A 22,216-nucleotide genomic window follows, 5' to 3' on the forward strand; every position below is an offset into this window, starting at 1 on the left:
TTTTGATCTGATTTTGTTTAATCAGTTATCTACTGCTTGTAAAAACAAGGTGTTTACCTGCTTTTCGCATTATTGCATGTGTTTTACAGGAAGTAGAGACAGAGTAGCAAGAAAAGGCAAAGATGTTTATGGCGAAGTAGTTTCTTAGTGTACTGCAATATGCTACAACCAGCATAAACAAAATTAATTCAATGCGCTGAAGTAAGCGAAATATGAAATTACCTTTTAATGTGAGGGTTAATACAGATGCAGTAAGGATACAAAGTCTGCGACATACTGAAGGTTTATTGGTTTTTGTGCCGGAGAAAAATGATACATCAGAAAAATGAGAAAAATACTTCAAATATTGCTTCGAAAACAAATTGACAATACAGTTTATTCCCAGTCAAAGCGTTAAATATGCTATTGTAGAGCATTCATTAGTATATATAGTTCGCACGTTCGCTTTGCGAGCTTGATAAGCAGTTGCGTCTCGCAGTGGAAGTAACAGAACCTTGGAATGAGATAATTCATTGAGGAAAATGCGCATGAAAGCCCAAACCAACCGACGGCAACTAAATGGTCGCGCGTATAGCGTGACCTATTTACCGTAGCATTTGTCCGTAGTTGCATATTCTTTAAATTGTTCCGTGCGTAAAAGCATACCGCGCTAAAACTGTGGCGTTTTCGTATATCACGAGTTCTCTACAACCAGAAAATTCGGACGATATTCGAAGGCCATGCCTTTCCGTGAGGGACACCTCGTAGTATTTACCAACTCGCAGCGCGTGTGAATAACGGAAAATCACGTAAAAGTACGTACTATCACCACCCGACGCCAACCTAAAAAAAGCGTCGCGTGATTAGCAACGTAACGTGTCAACAAACGCATAGAAATCACAGAACCGAATCTGACCTACGAGTGTTTATCTGCCCTGTTCGCGTGTCGGTGCTGATGTTACGTACCGATTGCACAATCTCCACTCAATTAGTTGCACTGTTCGAGGCTTGTTGAGCCAATATTTATAAACAAAAAGTATCTATAAACGTTGCGTCGAGCGACCGCCGCCATTTTCCAAAACAGACCGCGAAATAGCTCTCGGCGCAATTTCGACGGAAAATCGCAGCGATTGCTGCGACGTTGCGACGCTGCGACCAACCGGTTGGTCGCAGCAGCCGAAAATCGCAGAATCGGCCCTGCGACTGCTATTTTCGTCGCATGCGAAGAAAATCGCACTATGTGAAACGGCCTATGGCCTTGACTGGAGTGTGTCTAAGCAACGCCTCCTATAAAGACATTATAGGAGGCGTTGGTCTAAGCCCCGATTCGTTTTGTGCAGACATTTTTTTATAATGCAGTAACCGATAATAATAATTATTGGATATAAACGTTTATTGTAAAACGTTACAGTATTTGCAATTTTGTACAAAACTGTCGCAAATTGTGGCTTTTGCTTTTTGTGAAGATCTGTGCCGCACGCCGGGTTTTTACGTTGCAAGCGTTTTATTTCAGTTCAATAAAGAATTAGATTTTCACCGTTCCACTAAAATGTACGAGTGAAAACGTATAAAATTACGCGCTTATAACTTTATTTTCATGGCTTCCGCCTTATTTAAGTAACAGGGAAAGTTTGAAGTACGAACTATTTGCAGCCTCGCGGAGGAACAGTGGCTGGCGGTTATGAGGGCGTGGGCGGGGCTTCACTGCAGACTGTGCTTTGTGTCACATTTGGAGTAGCGGTGCGAAGCTTAAGGGCTAGTGTCTTCATTTTGAAATGCCACGCCGAAAGCCCGCGGTAAGTGATTTTTTGTTACCACGCGGTCTAAAAGAAGTGACGCGTGGTGTGCTTTCTCGTGGTAACGCCGGCATCGATGCTCGCGCCGCATAAGCGTTTTTGATGCTGTGAGTACAGAGGCAAAAACAAGCGGCTGATTCGTAGTGGAAATGTACTTCACGGACAGACGAGTTAGTGCTGTCGTGTGTTCGTGCTTTGGGAATCGTCCAAAAATTTGAACGCGTGGTTCGAAAACGGAATCTGCAAGTCTTGCCCTGAATGCGGCGATATCGCACACCTTTGCGCAGCCGGGTGTTTTTACTGTGAACTTTGCTGGCCAGTCGCTACTAGCACTACCGTGTACCGTGCATTGGGTGCTCAATGACCAAAAACAACATTGATTTATTTACGATGCATTCGGATTACACGATCAGCATCTCGGCGGGCGCGTCTTTCCGCCTCGAACGCTCGTCGTCACATGATCTCTTCCTTCCCGCCTCGCTCGCCAGTCGCACGAGGTATTTCGCTCGCTTGCCGACAGGTGCCGTTAATCCCTCAGCTAACAGTGCACGTTAAAGAACCCAGGTGGTCGAAATTTCTGGAGTCCCCCACTACGGCGTGCCTCATACGAAATTTCTGGAGTCCCCCACTACGGCGTGCCTCATACTCAGATCGTGGTTTTGGCATGTAAAATCCCATAATTTTTTAACGATGGCCGTTTCGCGAGGTCGTCGGCCTCTTCGCGTGAGGGCCACCAGGGTGCGGAGCGTGTAAAACCTCGAAGTATTTTCGTGGTTTCCGTGAGCAGAAATTAATTACCGGTTTTATGCGAGATGGCGCTGTCACTTTCCGCTCACGTTTTGATAAAAACGCTGAAGTTTTCATTCGCCTGCGTTTGATCAATGCCTCCTAAAAAAAAAAAAAACTATGCCTGGGACTTCGCTTGCTTTGCCATTGGAGGTATGCTGCCGCGCGTTGCGAGCGGGCGCCGCGTGTTGGCGCTAGCGGCGGTACTGCCGGAGTGATGCTGTCGGCAATGCTGTGTCATCGCAGCAGACTACGCGTTGTACAGGCGGTTGCTTGCGCGCTCGTGGCGTGCATTGGAGGTATGGCGTAGAGCGCGCGCCTGCTGCTTGACATTTTTCTTTGAAGGAAGACCAGTTCTGGGCCGTCCGGACGAGTCCAAGTCCTAGCTTTTTCATAAGCGTTCGGCCGTCCTTCGACAATGCCGTGTAACCCGCCGTGGTTGCTCAGTGGCTATGGTGTTGGGCTGCTGAGTACGAGGTCGCGGAATCAAATCCCGGCCACGGTGGCCGCATTTCGATGGGGGCGAAATGCGAAAAACACCCGTGTACTTAGATTTAGGTGCACGTTAAAGAACCCCAGGTGGTCCAAATTTCTGGAATCCCCCACTACGGCGTGCCTCATAATCAGATCGTGGTTCTGGCACGTAAAACCCCATAATTTTTTATTTATTTGACAATGCCGTGTAACGAGTTTCGAAGTTTTGAGCATTACAGTCACTTGACGGATTTTCGAAGAAGAGTTAGAATTTTGTCAGGATTAGTTCGTGGTAAAAAAATGCATGGCGAAGAGAGCTACGCTCAAAATTTAACTCGTCTCGTGTACAGCGTCGCGTCGCTAGCGCGTTGGAGATGCATTTGAAGAACGCTGGCATTCTTTCTGCCGACGGGGGTTATCAACCGGGCATGCTGTGTTCGCCGCTGCCGAATAGTTTCGCCAGAAGCTCGCTCATGTGCACAAGTTCGTCCAAATAAAGGCTACTATTTTCCCAAGTCATCTCCTCCCTTTGCCTACTGAGAAAGATCGTCACTCCAACGCGACAATATGTAGCATGAATGTCGTCTGGTGAAGCACAGGTCACGGCAGGCAAGGGCGGGCGTGTGTCGTCTGCTCGAGTTACCGGCGCCGCCGCAGGTGTGTTGCAAGCGTTCGCCGCGAGATGCTCTAGTGGTTCTACCAAGTGGAGAGGAGGAAAACGGAAAGGGTAGGGTAGCGCTTCTCTGACTCACGTCCCAGGCATAGTTTTTTTTTTTTTTGAGGCATTGGTTTGATGTTCAGACCATCAGACGCGCTTGCTGTTCATTAACCTAGCACGTCCACCGCCTTTATATCTTGCGTAAGCAAATTAATACCCCTGTCACACGGCGCATGTAATGTCATCTGCAGTAAATGATATTCATACCGAACGCCATTGCGGTATCGGATTCCCTGTCTACACAGGTAAAAAAAATGACATTCGCAATTGATGGCAGTGTTTGTCGGCAGGCTGGTATGATAACGAAACTTTACAAATCGTGCTTCTTGTTTCCATATTTTCACTATATTGTTTGCAATAGAATGCTAAACATTGGATGGTTATTTGAAAATATATTACATTTCGTTTTAATTTATCAATTTTATAATTTTTTGCCAAGCCCCTGTCGTCGAGAGTGCACAAGTCGTGTGTGAATGAGTTCCGGGAAACTCATTCAATGGGCGAATGCCATTACCTGTGAATCTCATTCACTATGCCCGTGTGGAAGCAACAAAAATGACATTAACCCGTAATCTCATTCGCTGCGAATGACATTACACGTGCCGGGTGACAGGGGTATTAGGGGATGCAGCCCGTTGGGCTTACGAAAGAACCCTAAAGGAGCACAAAAGGGCGCAAGCTGGACGTGGCATTTTGCGTACTCTTGAAAATGTTTGCACCCTTTGGCAGCTTACATTGCCCTACGATAATCGTCAACTGCCTTGCTTGCATTTCCTTTCTTGAGAACTCGGCACTCGCTACTTTCCTGTCGAAAATGCTATGACACGCTGATGACGTGCACGTCGTTCATTGCCTGGAAGTACCGGGCTAAGGATTTTACAGGTATACCTAAGTTCGGCTGTATACATTCCGTCGTTCTTGAGCTGCCTCTATTCGCCGCTACCAACACAACTAGATCTCTTGTGCAAACTATTGTACTTAGTTTTGAAAACATCTGCACTTTGTTCTATGAAGACTTGTAGATTGAGAACTTGCTTCACCTTGTTCTTTATAGAAAAAATGGAAAAAAAACTGTGCAATGAAATGAAAACTCTAAACGCTGTCCCTAATGTTCTTGCAATTTTCAAATGTGGTGACAGAATCATGAATGCCATGGGAACTTAAATATAGTATGGAATTTCTAAGACAGGGGAAATTGAAGATCACAGGGAGGGAGGCCTTCGTCCTGTGGTGGACATAAATAGGCTGATGATGATGATGATGGAATTTATAATTCCGCTAAACTCGGCACTCATTTTGGCCTTCTATACAGTGTGTTCGTGCCCGCCTGCCTGTCCCCACCTTCGTTTGTAGTATTTCTTGCGCAACATTAGCTCGACATGTACCAACAAGGACGGACTCCCTTGTAACGTGTTAATATGCTTGCTTAAAATGTTACTGTACTTCTGCTAATAAGCTTTTCTGTCACCATTGGTTGAAAGAAAGACATTCAGACTTAATTAAAATGTAGTAAAAAGAGCGCTAGCCCCTTGGACCTCTTCCCCCCCTTTGCCTTTGCTCACAACAAAGATATAACCGAGAACTTCATATCTACACCCCTCTGCATACTAGTTACACCCCCCCCCCCCCCGCCCAATCTCGAAATTCTGGATGAACCCCTGTACTGGCCGCGCAGCGTTGGAGAATGGAAAGGCGCGCAGGGCGACAATGGCGTGGTGTACGCAAAATCAAACTCCCTGCTACAACTTGTGACATAGCCCGCGCCCTCTTTGATGCTGCGACTGCATTACAAAATCAGGTTGGAAAACGTGACCTATCCTCGCTATAAAAGCTGGTTGTTCCTGACGAAAGCATTACAAATCACGTCAGCACTACTCAGAAAGTAAGAAAAGTTCTGAAGACGTTCAGGTTTCATCCTAGAACTAGTAACACAGGCACATGTCAACTATGCATTCGGAAGGCAAAGTGAACCATCTTAAGCACGTTTGGTTGGAAAATATTTCTTGCTCATGCACAGAACAATTTTGTAAATGGTCAGTTGCCTTTGAACCTGGCTGTTCTGGCTCGCGTGTTATTGGACCGCAGTCATAAAAGCTGTTTATCGGTAGTGTAGATGTGACTTAACCAGCTTGCCAACTCACTGACTCCCCGGAATTGGGTGGATCCAAGGTAGGGCTTCCAGGTTAATATCGGCACACGATAAATGTGATCAAGGCTTCTCTACCTAATACGTAATCTGAACTAATAAAAACACCTCAATTTTATTAGTGACATTTCTTAAAATGTTGCCCTCTAAATTTTTAGACATTACGATGGACAAACAGTATTCGCTGCAGCAATTATAATCATGGCACTTACTATATTTTAAAATAGCTTTAGCTGTGACTTTAAATGTAGCCCTCAATTGTGGCACGGGCAGCAGCCAGTCAGCATCTGCTGAACATGACATCCCCAAAAGTGATTGACGATTCCTGGATTCACTTAAGCAAATGATGGCAACAAATTAAAACTTCGACAGGTGTTCAGGCAATGACTAGTCGGCATTATATATGAGTACTTCCTTGCCTTGATTTGACTGGAGTATTGCTTGCTTTCTTATGTTTATCTCAGGCCCCAAAGAAGATGGCACCTGTCAAGTCTGAAAGAAACAGCCAGGAAGCGGAGGCTAGCTCATCTCCTTCTCTCAAAAGACTGAAGGTGGCGAAAGGTGACAAGTTCAAATCTTGTTTGTGTGCTTTCTTATGGGGCTTACTCTCATCACTACATGTTGCTGGATTAGTTGGTTCATACTTAACATGGTGTAATGGGATGCAGAATAAAATTGAGTAAAACCAGGAGAGACTGACAACCTGAAGTGGCTATACCTGTTTTCTTGGCACCGCAGAAGTTGGCTGGCTTGTGCCTATGCATTGCAGCACAGAAGCTCCCCTGTGTGGCAAAAAGTCTGCTAGGCCATACGTTGCCTGCGGTGTTGGCGTGGTGTACGAAATTCCACTTGCTTGCTGTTGGGTGTAAATCGTCCAGACAGGCCACCGCATTAACCCCTAAAGGTGCTTCTGCACACAGTTGTGTATGCCAAGATACTGCATCAAAAGCACTGATGACAATATTGATATTTAAAACATCTCGCATACATCTTGAAACACTTCTGGTTGAACCTGCACTACAAATTTGAATGTGTACAGCGTTTTAGTGAAATAAATTGAAATGTAGACGGCTGAATGCTTGCTCTGAGTCTGTGTGGTGTTGTAGTTTCACTTCTTTCGTCTTTCAGTGTTTTACATCGGGCATCTTTTTCAAGGGGCTGGATAAGCACTTCCCAAATATACTAGATATGAAAGAGTTGATCTTATGTCTCATGTGCCTGTAGCGAGTTATCGCATGGAATTCACACACTTTAAGCTTGACAAACTGTCTGAAGTGCAAGTTCCTAATCTGTTCAGATGCTGTGGTCTTTTTGTGCTTATGTAATTGGAAGAAATGTAGTGATACTAAATTTTCAATAGACAGAATTGGTGCCCGAAGGTCTTAATGACAGGGCGCGAGAGCACAAACTTTCTGTCAAGAGTAATACAGCTACACATTTTCCTATACACTGTGGTTCCTGCATGTGCATCAAGTCTTTCTGACATCCACGTGTCCGGTAGAAGCAAAGATGCCTTGCCAGGCAAGTTTATAGATGCATAGTATAATGTAAAAAATAAGATTTGTATCACCTGTGGCTCTTGCAGCACTGAACATCAATTCTTTGCTTGTGTTATAATAAGCTTGTGTTTCTGCCATTTCATTTTTGGGGTCTGCTTCCGGTGGGCCAATGCATTTGCGCTCACTGGCACCTTTTCTATAAACGTGAATCTTAAAAAAAATAACATCAATCTGCACAAGTTTTGCTAAATGCGAAACATGTTGGCATAAATGTCTAATTACCTTGGTGGAGCTTATGTGGAGCAAGATTAAGAGCGTAAATGCAGCTGGACCACAAGAACCTTGCAATATAATTGCGTAAATGCTCTTTGCAGAAGTCTCCGTCAAACGGCGTTGTAGCCCCGGTTTTGTCTACACTGTTGGCCAAGGAGATGTTGGTCAGCTGGGATTGGGGCCAGATGTCATGGAGTTGGCACGTCCCGCTCTGGTCGCCGAGTTGAAGGATGTGGTGGACGTCGTGGCCGGCGGCATGCACACCCTGTGCCTCACAGCTGATGGCAAGGTGAGGCTTGTTCAGATGATGCTGCAGGAGTGGAAGTACAGAATTTTTGAGCATCACATTCAGGATACTTAAACTTTTTTTAGCCAAGATATAGACTCTTCACTGACTCATAATTCATTCTTGTTAGCACACGCATCAGCTCTCCTAGTGCGGCCATAGCTGTGCATGGATGTCAGCCCGGCGAAGTGCAAGCTCTTTCTTGGAGGTAATCTGTGGCAGGTGCAAAGCTAAGATGGCAAAGGCTTCATGTTCGCTGTCTTCCTGCAAGTTTAGTGCTAGAGGTCGCATAAATTCTAGTTTTAGGAGATGCATTAAAGTGAGAGGCAGAGGAAGCATTTGCTCCCCTCTGCCTGCTCTTTCATAATATTGTATTTACTCGCATAATGAACGCACTTTTTTCCCCGAAAATTATGCGTAAAGTAGGGGGGGTGCCGTTCCTTATGCTGGGTAAAATTTTTAGCGATTTTTTCTGCCACCACCTCTAAAAATGTTGCAGCTTCATCCAAAAGGCAAACCATCAATAGCGATACCAAATGCGTAGACAGCTACACGAAGTAAGGAAAAGTTTTATTGGCGGTATAAACTTGCAAACATTCGCTAACTATGTAAGCATGGTGTCGGCACACACAGGCAAACATAAACACATCACACTCGATGACCGCAGACACTCACTGTGTGTCCGCGACAGCAAGAGGAAGCGCGACAGCAACAGCAAGCCAAGTGACCTTCGCACTGTGTTTTGCTTCAACACAAACTGAGCGGCGAGAACGAAGCTCGCACAAAGGTGTAAGCCGCTGTCCCACCTAGACTCAGCCCCGATGCAGATCGCCTTTAAGATAGAGCTTGCGCTGCCGAACTATGTGCAGTTGCTGCACGGGTCCCCTCCCTCCCCTCTCCCTGGCACCATGTGCGCGACGGAATACGGTGCGTTTCCTCTTTCAAATACGGGAGATTGAGGCGGGATCATCGGCGCTGAAGGCAAAAATGCACCTGCAGTAAAAGTAGGAGACAACCGGTATGATTCGGTGTCCGATACAATCGTGCCCGCTCCACCCCATGTCAGACGCCGAATCCATACCTACCAAGTCTCCCGGATTACCTGGAAGACTCCCAGATTTGGACCATTTCTTCTGGTTGTACGGTTGACAGGAAAATCTCCCGGAAATTGCTGTTGTGTCCTCTTCCCGCGTCTAGCAGTTTGTCAGGCCACATTGGCAAAAAAAAAATCCAAGCCAATCTAATCCTGTTAGAGGTTCATCGTGCAAAATTAAGTACTAGGGAAACCCTATACATGCGCTATTTCGTTAACCGCAGAGCCGCTCCTTACGCTGACGGGGTTGTTGGGAGCCTTAGTGGTCCTAGTCTCATTAAGCTAGCCAGCGAATGCTGCCTTCCGCAACTAGCAACACTAGACTCTCCATTGTTCACGTTGGCGTGAGCCGAACTGGCATGCATAGGCCTACGGTCAGTCATGACTTTAAAAGCAAGGAGTGCTAGTGCAAAAAGTATCTAATTATTTTTAATGTAGTGCTTAGCCGAAGTGACGCTGGGGATTTTCTTGATACCAGAGAGCAATGCAGAGTGCGAACGGCAATTTAACGTCGTGAAATATACGAGGACACAGTGCCGCTCGTAAACGTCAACCTCGCAAAATGTGAAAGAAAGGAAATTTCTTACAATCAAACATCTGAATAATTTTTGAACACCCACCGTGATTGTTTAGTGGCTTTGGCATTGCGCTGCTAAGCACGAGCTTGCGAGATCAAATCTGGGCTGCGGCGGCCACATTTCGTTGGCGGTGAAATGCAAAAGCGCCTGTGTGCTGTACATTGGGTGCACATTAAAGAACCCCAAGTGGTCCAAATTAATCTGGAGTCCCCCACTACGACGTGCCTCATAATCAGATGGTGGTTGTGAGACGTAAGACCCGAGAATTTAAATTTGAAAGAATTTTTGAAGGCAAAATTATGCCTTCAAAAATTGAGACTTTGATGTTCATGTGGTCATTTGTTTATCTGGAAATAAAATTGTAATGAAGTTCATCTGGGAGTACTTGAAAATGTCGACATTGAGGGGAGGGGTGTTATTGAATGACCCCCCTCCTCGGTCGGAAGATCCCCCGAATTTAGTTTCACCGAACTTGGCAGGTACGCGAATCGTACAGTGTCTCTCCTACTTCATGGCAGCAAGTTCAGGGTGCGTTCATTATCCGAGGTAATGAAAAAAGCTTTTCGATTGGAAAAGTGGGGGGTGCATTCATTATGCGATTAAATATGGTAGTGTCATCCCACTGTGGGCGACACTGTCAGCAACGGCGATAGAGTGGACACAAACGCTTCATGGGCTTTACCTTGAACCACCGATATGAAGATATCGACAAAGCATGAAACCATCTTTGGTTGCCGACTCTCAACTTCAACAAAATAAAATCTTGCCCTCATTGAATTTTTTATTGCCTGATAATTTGAAATATTTTACTGCCCCTTCTGTGTAAAATCAGATGGCAACAATACCTCTTTGCAAAAATTTGAATTTCTATACAGTCGAAACTCGCAGAACGAAATTGCCAGGGAATGCGACAAATTTATTTCGGTGGAATTTTGTTGGTGTGCAAATGAGATGGAAAAGACAAGAAAATGGCTTGCAAAACAAGTTCATTGCCCAATGTCGTTAAACTTACCTTGCCTTGCCTTGCAGAAACTTGACAGCTGTGCCTTGACACTGCAAATAGTTATCCATTGCCATGTCGTTGGACTTGCTGAAGAATGAACAAATTGTGGCGAAGGCATCGCTGCACATCCAGCGGGTTCGTCGGCTTGATGTCTTGGCCCTTGGTGGTCTTCGGTGTCGTCAGCTTCGCACGCGTTACTTGCGATGGCTTCTTCAGTCATCTCCTCATGCCCGTCTTCATTCGCGCAAACAAATTCGATGGAAGCATCTCGTAGAATAAGCCGGTCAAATCAGCATTGCAGATGTCGGAGGGCTTGTACTGGTCCAGTACTTCTTTCTTGGTCAGCAGCCACGATGTCACTGGGTCGACGGCTGCTCCTTCCATGGAAATGACCTTTGTCGCTATACTGTGGTGTACTTTTAAATGCGCTGAGAATGGAGTCCGTTGTTTTTCAAAATTATAGACAGCCAGCTGCATGCAATTCCAACCTTGGCAATAATTGCAGCCTTATCTTGTAGCACCAAAGAATGGACATTTTTGATGCTACAAGATGGAGGTGGTATCTTGGCAGTCTGGCGAAGCAGACTGTCCAACCTCCATACATGCACACACAGTTGATGCAGCCTAACCAACCGACTAAGCTGCACACACGACCATGTGTGCGGTGCAGAGCCTGAGAAAGCGTCATCAGCATCTTTAAGTGTGGATTTAGTTAATCTCCGATTATGAATCTGCATTAGTCCATGCCCTGATGACACACAGGATATAAATGGGCCCGTTTACATTTCCGGTCAGGACACTGCTCAGTACTCTCCCGTTGCAAAGGATAAACCACCATCATTGCTGTTGCCAGGTGCAACTGCTCCACTGCTGTTTTTTGTAAACAAAAACGACTGCGGCTACGCAAGCACGCTGTGGCAGTAGTTTACACAATTTAAGGGCACAACCAATGCACTTGCGCAGTTTTGGGACACTGTTAGTGTTGCGTAAATCGGTAATATTTCGACTGCCATTTCAGAAGATTTCGTTAATGCGGGATTGTTGTCGAAAAAAATTTCGTTGCGAGATTTGAAATGCATTGACGCCGGGGATTCAGAAATATTTTGCTGCGGCAAGAATTCGTTGGTTCACGGTTTCATGGTCATGGGTTTAGACCGTGTAATGAAATTTTGGTGTAACGAGGTAGTGTCATTTTTACCGACTTCATTATATCGGGGTTTAACTCTAGCTTGACTGCAATGTGTAAACATGTCATGCTCTTGTGCACTTAGTGATGACAGCATATATGTACTTTTTCACTATCAATAGACATGTTTCCCTACGAATAGACCCCAAAGCGCGGCCGAATTGGCACACTGTTGAAGTATGGCACATTTCATAATGCAGGGGGGCTTCTTGACACCAGGGCCTGCACTATCCGAACTTCAATTGCATCACATATGTCCATGATTGGCCAGTGCTGTAGTGGTCTGTCTCATTAGTGCTGTTTCTATTCATGAGGGAGTGGGCTGCAGAGTGCGGTGAAATCGGAACATGCTGTTGTGCAAGACAATGCGATCATCTCTGATAGCGTTTCTTCATGTGTACCATTAGTTGTAATTTTCTCTGCAACTAATTCGTCTTTTGGCATAATGAACATGTTGCGAATTTGCTCAAACATTGTAACCTAACAATATAGATAGTACAGTATAGACCATTTATAACGTAACCGCTTATAGTGCAGGACCGGATATAGTGCGGTGTTTTCAGACTCCCGTTAATTTTCCCATAGCACTCCATGTATACACATATCGCTAATAGTGCAGTTGCGGGAAATAAAATACCGGTTACAGTGCAGCTGCCTGGGAGTACGGAAGTCAGCGGAGACGGCGAACGCTCCCCTCAAACGGGCGCCCCAAGGAGTGCTCGAGGAAGAAAGAGACGAAGTGGAGGAGAAGGGCACGTGGTGCGAACGAACAGCCAGTGAGGCTGAAACCAGAATCTTGAGTGCGAGTCGTGAAGTACCACGACGCGCATAGCAAGCGAGGGCCACAAAACGGCCAACGCTCGTTTCACAATAACGGGAGTAAATGAAACTTCAGCGAGCGAGCGCGCCGGGCACGGCACGGCGAAGGGTGCACGCGGAGACCGTGGAATGTGAGGGAGGAGGGCGGCGGGAAAGCGGATTTCGCCTCGGCAACTCCGCCGCTTCAGTGGCTCCCCTCGCCCTCCCTCGTAGCTCCCTCACTTTCGACTGTCACTGTGCAGGCGCCGCCACTACAGCCGGCCCGGCGCCAGCTCCCCGAAGTTTTGTTTTCTGCCGTTATCGGGAAGCGGGCGTTTGCCAGCGTGGGGCTAGTTTTGTTGGCTGGCCTGGGATAGCGCCGCTGCTTCCCTCTGTGCCGTAGCCTCAGCGTGCAAGATCAACACGTGACTAGAAAGTAGAGGAAGCATAAAGGAGAAAGGGTTCACTGCCATTTTCTATGCGTGGCTACGGCTGAGACGTCGGCACGTACACGCCATGTTCCGGCGCAATGCAGAATTGGCGACCTTGCCATTTGAGAAGGGGTGAAATGTCCGCCTCGTTTTTTTTTCTCTTTATTTTTGGTTTGTTCACGCACGACATTGAGGGGTCTCCCCTAAGCTTTTACTCTATGGCGGTGCCGAAGCAATGCCGGCCTGAGGCGCCGCCGTGTGATTTGGTTCGAATTAACGAGATTCGACTGTAACTTGAATGCAAACGTTCTAGCCGCATTCCTCGACTGTCGCATACGCGTGGTGGCTCGGTGCACATGTTTTGCATATGTGCGAGCCTTGAAAATTGTTGCTTTGGTTGTAGTGCGGATATTCGCGACTCCGGCGACTTATGTTATAAGCGGTCTACACTGTATTTGCCTTCAGTGTGTGGTGACCACAGACTAAGATAGACAGGAGTGCCAACTCCACCACTGTGCAATGCATTCGCTTGAGAAAACTTCTGAAACACAGACGTGGGGCATTTAGAGCTCATCTCTCCGCTCTCTCCCCCTCCTCTCCCCTTCGGTACCTGGCCGAATTTTCCCCTTGCATAGTGCAGTCTTCTGAGGCAGGCGAGAATCATTCAACAGCTTGTTTCCTTGTGTGGATGCGCTACAGGTAGAGGTCGGCAACATCGCGTACCCGGCAGGGCAGCGTGCGTTGACTGTTGTCTGTTAGAAACTCGGGCGCTCGGCATGTTGAATCGATGGCGTTCAAAAACAAAAATATATCCCCTTCAGTCACGGATTATGATAGCCTGTTAAAATGTATGAAATTTACATAACATTATGCCAAGGGGCTGCAGACTCCATTAAGAGCAAGTCAAGGCACTCTTTCGGCATTTTATGATAAGTCATCATAATTACCAAGTGATTAGGTATCTAATTATGGTGCACTCAGTAACGATGTTTCTACATAAAAAAGAATTGAATCACTAGTACAAATAACATGCAGCACAAGTTAATTATTCGTAGCGAACATTACCTCCTAGAAATGAAAAATTATTTCGCAATTCCTGCAGAAACGTCCCACGTCACACCTCCCGTCAAACACTGTAGTGCCTTCTCCGAAGTGATCTTCGGTAGTGATCAATTTTTCTCAGAAATAAAATGAAAGTACTTGAGGTAAGCTGAACGTTCACTTCACCCTAAGCTTAATTTTTCTGGTCTATTCCTTGCCACAGCTGCGCAGAAATGGCAAAAATAAGTCGCGTCCACAAATGTTTACACTGTGACAGAAAGGAATATATATGCGCAAGAGAAAAGGTGCAAATAAACACATACATTGCCTTTTCTGTGTGTATGCAAAGCATTTGTACAGGTCCTTTGTGAAAGCAGATGAAAAATTTACAAAAAGACAGCAGAAGTACTAGTCTTTCATGTCCAAATGTCTGCGAATGACGCTGAAGTAAAAACAGTAATAAAGGCACCCTTGCCATTGAAACCTTCTTTTCACTGTCTTCCGACATTGCTCAAGCCCATTTTATTAGTTTGTCATAGTTTTCATTCCTCGTTTCCTTTCTTTCCCGATTTTCGTATTTAGTTGATACTTATTTGCTCCTGTTTCTTGTATAAACCCATATCACCTCCCCTTAGTAAATTTCCTGCATTGAGCCGTAAGGTCCAATAAATGACGATGCATGATAGTACTGCACACTGCCACTGTTATTTAACAGTGGCAGTGTGCAGTACCATGGGGCCATATTATGTAAGGATTTTTTTTGCGTTTCTTTACTGGCTCGCACTGTAAAGTGAACCTGGCAACGTTCAACACGCGCACCCTATCGAGTGAGGCTAGCTTAGCAGGGCCATTTGAAGAATTATCAGGTATTTCCTGGGATAATATTGGCCTTAGTGAGGTTAGAACTGGTGAAGCTTGTACAGTGCTGACTAACGGCCACGTCCTCTGCAACAGAGGTCTTCCAGATAAGAGAGAATTCGGAGTAGGATTTCTAGTCCATAAGGACATCGTGGGCAACAACGATGAATTATACAGCATTAATGGGAGGGTAGCAGTCGTCGCAATAAAGCTGAATAGGAGGTATAGACTGAAGGTAGTACAAGCCTATGCCCCAACCTTCAGTCACGATGATGAAGTAGAACAGTTTTATGAAGATGTTGAATTAGCAATTAGAAAGGTGCAAACTCAGTATACTGTAGTCATGGGCGACTTGAATGCAAAAGTGGGGAAGAAGCAGGCTGGTGAGCAAGCAATTGGCAATTACAGCATTGATTATAGGGACACTAGAGGAGAGATGTTGGTGGAATTCGCGGCAACGAATAGGCTCCGAATAATGAATACCTTCATCAGGTAGTGCAGCAGCAGGAAGTGGACCTGGAAAAGCCCTAATAGAGAGACAAGGAATGAAATAGTAAAATCGGACAAGAATAAAAAGGCCAACCTAGACGCAGTAAGGGTAAAGGCAGACTAATTCAGGCTGGTGCTCGGAAACAAATATGCAGTGTTAGAACAGGAAGATGAAGACGACATAGAGGTAATGAATGAAATTGTAACTAGGCTGATCTCAGAAGCAGCAATTGAAGTGGGAGGTAAGGCACCAAAGCAACCAGTAGGTAAGCTCTCCCAAGTAGCAAAGGACCTAGTAAAGAAATGGCAAACCATGAAAGTGTCAAACACAAGACATCAGCTAGAATTCACTGATCAAAAAAAGAAAGTAAGTGATACCTAAAATTATAACATGGTAAAGATTGAGGAAGCAGTAAAATATGGATGTAGCATGAAATCAGTGAGAAGAAAACTTGGCATAGGACAAAGCAAAATGTATGCACTGAAATATAAGCAGGGTAATATCATCAGCATTTTCGATGACATAGTAAAAGCAGCGGAAAGATTCTACACTGACCTGTACAGTGCCCAGAGCAGCCAAGCTACTTTCATTTGAAGTAGTGATCAACAGGATACAGAGGCTCCTTCTATAACAAGCGATGAAGTTAGAAGGGCCTTGAAAGACATGACCAGGGGAAAAGCTGCTGTAGAAGATAGAGTAAAAGTCGATTTAATCAAAGATGGAGGAGATACCATGCTTGAAAAGCTTACGGCCCTTTATACGCAATACCTCAGGACTTCAAGTGTACGAGAAAGCTGGAAGAACGCTAGCATTATACAAATCCATAAGAAGTGAGACGATAAAGAATTGAATTATAGACCCATTACCTTGCTTTCAGTGTTGTATAAATTATTCACAAAGATAATTTCCAATAGAATCAGGGCAACACTTGACTTTAGCCTACCAAGAGAACAGGCTGGCTTCAGGAAGGGATATTCTACGATGGATTGTATCCATGTCATCAATCTGGTAATAGAGAAATCTGCGGAGTACAATCAACCTCTCTATATGGTAACCCATTAGAGTTACAGAATGGATACCAAGAGAAGGGAAGCGCAGTCAAGCACGGCAGAAAACTAGGGTGGGCGGTGAAGTCAGGAAATTTGCAGGCGCAAGTTGGAATCTGCTAGCGCAACACAAGAGTAATTAACGATCACAGGGAGAGGCCTTTGTCCTGCAGTGGACATATATAGGCTGATGATGATGATGACTGGCTCGCACGTCAATGCTTGCACTTCAGTGCGCCATCCAAGCAGCGTCCGAGTTAGTGTAGGAATGCAAGAAATATTGCACAAGAAAAGATTCCCTAAATAATACGACCACTGGTTTCTCCCCCATTTGACACAGGTGTGGTCTTTTGGTTGCAATGATGAGGGTGCCTTGGGACGCCAGACATCAAGCCTGGAGGGCACCGAGACAACACCAGGAATCGTGGAGCTCCCAGAGCCAGTTGCCCAACTGACGGCAGGCGACTCCCACTCAGCCGCACTCACCGTTTCCGGAAAAGTCTACCTGTGGGGCAACTTCAGAGATTCCCGAGGACAGATGGGCCTTGTCACTGAGGGCAAGGCCGAACAGGCGCCAAAGCTGGTCGTCTCTGACATTGTACAGGCAGGGTTTATTTTTCGTGAGCCGTATTTATCCAATTCTGAAGTGCAGCCCATTTTACACAAAAAAGAAGGTTCGAAATTGCTTCCACTTCAGAATAGACCGATTTAACTAGTTTCACTGTGCCACCAATGCAATAAAAGCATTTTCTATAGTTGTATTCCTTAGCGAATTCGCGGGCAACTGTGGTATGAAGCATGTCTTTGTACCAAACTATGATAAGCCTGCTTTGCCTCTTAAGATCAAAAAGCAGAGATGCGAGAGTAGTAACATTTTTGAGAAGTGGAGTTTAGCGCACGCACTGCCTAACTTCCCCCTGCAATATTGTGGAAATATGTGCAATGGCATTTTTCTTGGAATCGCTTTATAGAAGGAAAGTAGCATGCACTACTGTCGTGGCACCGACAGGGCCGCTGTGCATGTGCTTTAAATGTGAAGTCGTGCTATTAAACGCAATACCAAAATCGCATTCTTGGCGTTGGCATCAAAACCATTGTTCTTGCCATTCACAACAAAAGCTCACTTTAAAGGTTGTACTGTGGATTAATGCAGCTCTGGCTAATTCAGTTTAATATCAAATCTATGTTTGGCAACTGTCTGAGCAAGTGCCAGTGGCAATACAGGTTGGCAGCAGAAGTACTTCTGCAAGTTGTTGACAATGGTGTGCCGATTTCATTATGCAGGCTCACTTTTTAAAAGTTACTGTACACTTTTGGTAATTTGACTCTGTCTGATTAGATTTGTCAGTTAATTCGATTCGAGCAGTGGTCGGTACAATGGCACATGCCTACAATCAAGAAGCGGGAGGCACATATTGTGCCAATGCTATTTGCTCTTTGAGATTGCTGCGTGTTTGATAATTATGGTTTCAGTACTATTGCACATACCTGCATTGGGGGTCTGGCTAAGTGGCCGGTACAATTAAAGTAGATAACAAATTGAGAAATACGAGCTTGTCACATTGCAGTCAGTATGTGGTAGGACATGTGCATGCCCCTTTCCTTTACACCAAAGGCACAGGAATGAAATGGGCGAAATAATATAATTTCATGAACCGCTTAGGGCTTCACATATAGTCAAACCTCGATATAACGAAGTTGTACTTGCAGTAAAAATCTTCCTTGTATTGAGGTTTAGTTAATTCAATAGAACTAAGATGGGGAAATAAACATACTTTATTACATTGGGAATTTCGTTGAATCGAGGTTCGTTATATAAAGGTTTGACTGTATTTCAACATGTTTCTTGCATCTGCGTAATTATTTATTCAGCCCGCTTGATAATTCGGGCAATGTTGTTGGTCCCATCAAGACCGCTTTAACGGATGTTTACTGTGTTACATGCTCAACTGTTTTTTTGATGTTCAAGCATCGCCAGATGAACTGGCAAAAGTAGTTAGTCGATGTAAGGTGGGTACCGTTTTGTTCAAAATTGTTCCAAAGTCATTGAAGAATCTTCATGGCAAACCCATATGGCCAATAAAATGATTCAATGATCTGGCAGCAAGCTCTTCAAGGTGCTGCCATTGTGAGCAACAATTCTGCATTGACGAAAATGCCCAGCCCTGTACATTCTTCTAAATACCTTCAGAATACCATGACGATCAACGATGCCAAACGCTGCAGCGCTACGCGCCGTGGGCGCGCCACAAAAATAAAAAAAACAGTGCCGTCCTCCTCTCCTGGCCTTTCCGGTATCCCCAGCAGTCGTCATTTTGTCACCAGGGTACATTTGGTCATGTCAACTGGGTCGACGATGTCGATTGGTTGAGCAAGAACCTACCTACGACTTCCGGTTAGTCTGTTAGCAGGTACGCGCACTCCCTGCTCTTCCTCGCCATGTTGCTCGCTTCTGCGCGCTTGTGAATAGCTAATTACAGCCAACAATGCAAGTGCCAAATCACTCCTGTTCGAACACAGTCGTGCTTAGTGTTCTGATTAGCTGCGCGAACAGAGTGCAACAGTGTTGGCCTTTCTAGACTTGCGCGCAACACAGGGTCCATAGCGGCACGCTTCGCATGAGCACAGGCCGGCACGCAAGCAACAGCGGGTAGCCGAGAAGCGCTGAGTCGCGGCTAAGGCCTGTCCACGTTACCGGCACGGTAACTCACCGCACCCCGTTTGCCATTTGCCATTTGCAGGCCGCCGTTCGACAGTGGTTTTGCTCGCGAATGGCGAGATTTCCTTGCCGTACGTAGAAAAGATGAGACCGGGACTCATTTGTACAGCAGCCTCACAGTCGCTGATCGCTCGACTGTGCCGATATCGTCGCTAGGCTTATTCCAGTTCCCTTCAAAGCAAAAGCAGACGGCGCTTCAAAATGAATTACCGTTGCTCACAAGCCGCAATATTTTGTTATCGTTGTCGCTCTTCACAATAATAATACACATACAAGAAAACTCGCTGATATTGGGAGCGCCGTCCGCTCCTATGCGAGCACAGCCGAGCAGGTCGTCTCCCGTCTGTAGCCATGCGCTGCAGCTGAGCTCGACAAGTATCGGAACTCTTGTTCATGTTAAACGTTTGACAGCGGATATTGTTTTGCATAAACTGTACAATTTATGCGTAGCTTTATCTAGTGGAAATAATTTTGCTTGGAACAGAAGCTGCAGCCAATGTTGTCGTCGCCAGCGGCTGAGGCGCGCAGCTTCGTGTGTCGTCGATTGGCCCATTGATCATGCAGCGGGTGATGCGCCGGCCGAACTGCCATATACTTTGGACACCTCTCACGCGGCAGATGTTCTAAGGCACTGGAGGTCAGTTCGCCGTCGGTATATTTGCCGCTAGCACGGACTTGTTTTAACCGAAAGTGGACTGTTTTGAAAAGTGCGTTGGCGACGAGGAATGTCGCGTGACATTTGGAGCACTCGGCGAGGAAAAGAAACCAGCCGACGAAGAGAATAGCGAAGGAAAGAGCGAGGGCTGTGTTTCGATCATCAAATGCATGTAACTCCGCTATTACGGCGCCATTTCGAAACATTCTTGCGGCTACGTGTTCGTTGTAGACTCCTACAGAACTGCAACACCACAACTAAATTTCAACCTTTGGGTGGTTTGGGGCCCTTTGAGAGACACGAAGAGAGCAGTGTGGATCGGAGAACAAACGGGAATAGCCGATATTCTAGTTGACATTAAGCAGAAGAAATGGAGCTGGGCAGGCCATGTAATGCGTTGGATGGATAAGCGTTGGACCATTAGAGTTACAGAATGGGTGCCGAAAGAAGGGAAGCGCAGTAGAGGACGGCACAAAACTAGGTGGGGCAACCAAGTTAGGAAATTTGCAGGCGGAAGTTGAAATCGGCTAGCGCAAGACAGGGGTAATTGGAGATCACAGGGCGAGGCCTTGGTCCTACAGGGGACATGAATATATGCTGACGATGATGCAGGAGGGAATTTATAATCTTGCTTGCTTGGCTTCCGCAGTGTTGTCATGCGGTGTCGCCGCAAGAAGCTGGACCCATAACAGCTATTGGCTGATTTTGTGGTTGTGAGAACATTCTCAGTTGTACGCTTATTGCTCATTCAAGTTAAATAAATTAAAAATGTATGTCTGCGATCTTGGACAGAATAACCATTTCATCTTCAGCCTGCCGGCTTAGAGACAGTTGCGTGTTGCTGCAAATGCTGGGCGGTCTCGGAGATAAAAAGTGAAGCATCTGAGCTGGTTTTGGCACGTAAAACCCCACAAAGAACACCACGAACAGTCTCTCATTCAACTTTTGGAGCAGTCCAGGGGCATTGGACCCTTGCACCCCCTTGCCTAGCTTTCAGTGTGCTAGTTGTAAAATAAAGGATCTGCGACTGATCAACTGTTAACTGTTTTCATTCGATCTTCTTCTCTCTCTTCACTTCCTCTTCTTTTGACCGGGACGTTGCATCCTCCAGGGTCTGTTATTGCCATCCTTCCGCGGATGGCAAGGCACTGGGTTACCTACAGTTCTACTTCTGTCTTGCCTGTTGGTCCTTCAAAGTATACTGACTTGAGTATACCTTGCTGCTTCACCATTTTGAGGACAACATAAGGGCCTGTGAAAGCATTCTTACAACGATCAAGACCTTTTTGCACTAGCACCATGTCTCCAGGTTGTACGTTGGGCATGTGAGTTGCATGGCGCGAGTCGTATTTCTTTATGGTACGTTTATACATATGGTATTCCTCTGACGTCTTGCATTCTGCAGTATGGATCTTCCCTTCTATGCCAAGTTCGTAATCTGCTGGTAACCACGTCGTCTTCTGAAAGGCAGCAAACTGAGGGCTACAGCCAAGTACAGCTGTGTGAGATTGATTGTAATGCCTAACCGCAGCCTCAAGAGCACACTTCCATCCTCCACGAAATTCGGCGTATATAGAAATGAAGGTCTTCAAGTCGTGTATAAGACGTTCCGCTAGGGCGTTTCCTTCAGGGTGGTATGGTGTTGAAAATCTCAGTGATACCCTTTTCTGCTGCCCACTGACGGAGCCTCTTGCTACGGAATGCAGGTCCATTATCAAACAATCACCTTGGTGTGGCTAAATGCCTCTATCCATCAGTGCAATCACACTTATCTCCTCCGGGTTTCGCCGCCGCCATATGTGTGCACTGGTCAACAGCCACTATAAAAGATCGAGTCCTGCACACACCCTCCCCTTTTTGATTTTAGCGAAATCGAGATGAACGACTTCGAAGGGGACATCTGAATACAAAGGAATGACCATCTGGTTTCCTTTTGGGCGGAACTTGGCTTTGATAGCCTGACATTGATGACACGTCTTGACGTAATTCTCTATATCTGCTTTCATGTTCATTTACGTAAAACATTTCTGAATCTTCCAGTAGGTCCGCCAAAAGCCATCATGCCCCCCTGAGTGTGGACTGTCATGATAGAGCCGCAATATTTTGGATATGCAGCTTTGAGGGACAACAAACCTTCCGTCGATTAATTTTAGTTCTTCAGTGTCTTCCCATACACTTGCTACGTGTGCCCCTTGATCGTTGATTTATTGGCGGTATGTGCAATCTTACCCGCCGCGGTGGCTCAGTCAGCTAAGGCATTGCGCTGCTGAGTAGGAAGTCGAGGGATCGAATCCCGACCACGGCGGCCACATTTCGATGGAGGCAAAATGCAAAAACGACCATGTGCTTGCGTTGTAGTGC

The 22,216-nt window shown here is 45.8% G+C and overlaps 1 protein-coding gene across 1 annotated transcript in view; it reads left to right on the forward strand.

Annotated features, from left to right (window-relative positions):
- Nucleotides 1–1,365: 1,365 nt before the first annotated feature.
- LOC119444152 (regulator of chromosome condensation-like) overlaps nucleotides 1,366–22,216 on the forward strand; it is a 54,596-nt gene continuing 33,745 nt past the window's right edge. Inside the window, exons 1-4 of the mRNA XM_037708612.2 lie at nucleotides 1,366–1,775; nucleotides 6,364–6,460; nucleotides 7,773–7,960; nucleotides 16,822–17,085. Of these exons, the coding sequence (XP_037564540.2) occupies nucleotides 1,755–1,775; nucleotides 6,364–6,460; nucleotides 7,773–7,960; nucleotides 16,822–17,085 (570 nt within the window). The 5' untranslated portion in view covers nucleotides 1,366–1,754. The remainder of the gene's footprint in view (nucleotides 1,776–6,363; nucleotides 6,461–7,772; nucleotides 7,961–16,821; nucleotides 17,086–22,216) is intronic.

This window comes from Dermacentor silvarum, chromosome 1, assembly GCF_013339745.2.
Source record: "Dermacentor silvarum isolate Dsil-2018 chromosome 1, BIME_Dsil_1.4, whole genome shotgun sequence".
Classification (NCBI taxonomy): domain Eukaryota; kingdom Metazoa; phylum Arthropoda; class Arachnida; order Ixodida; family Ixodidae; genus Dermacentor; species Dermacentor silvarum.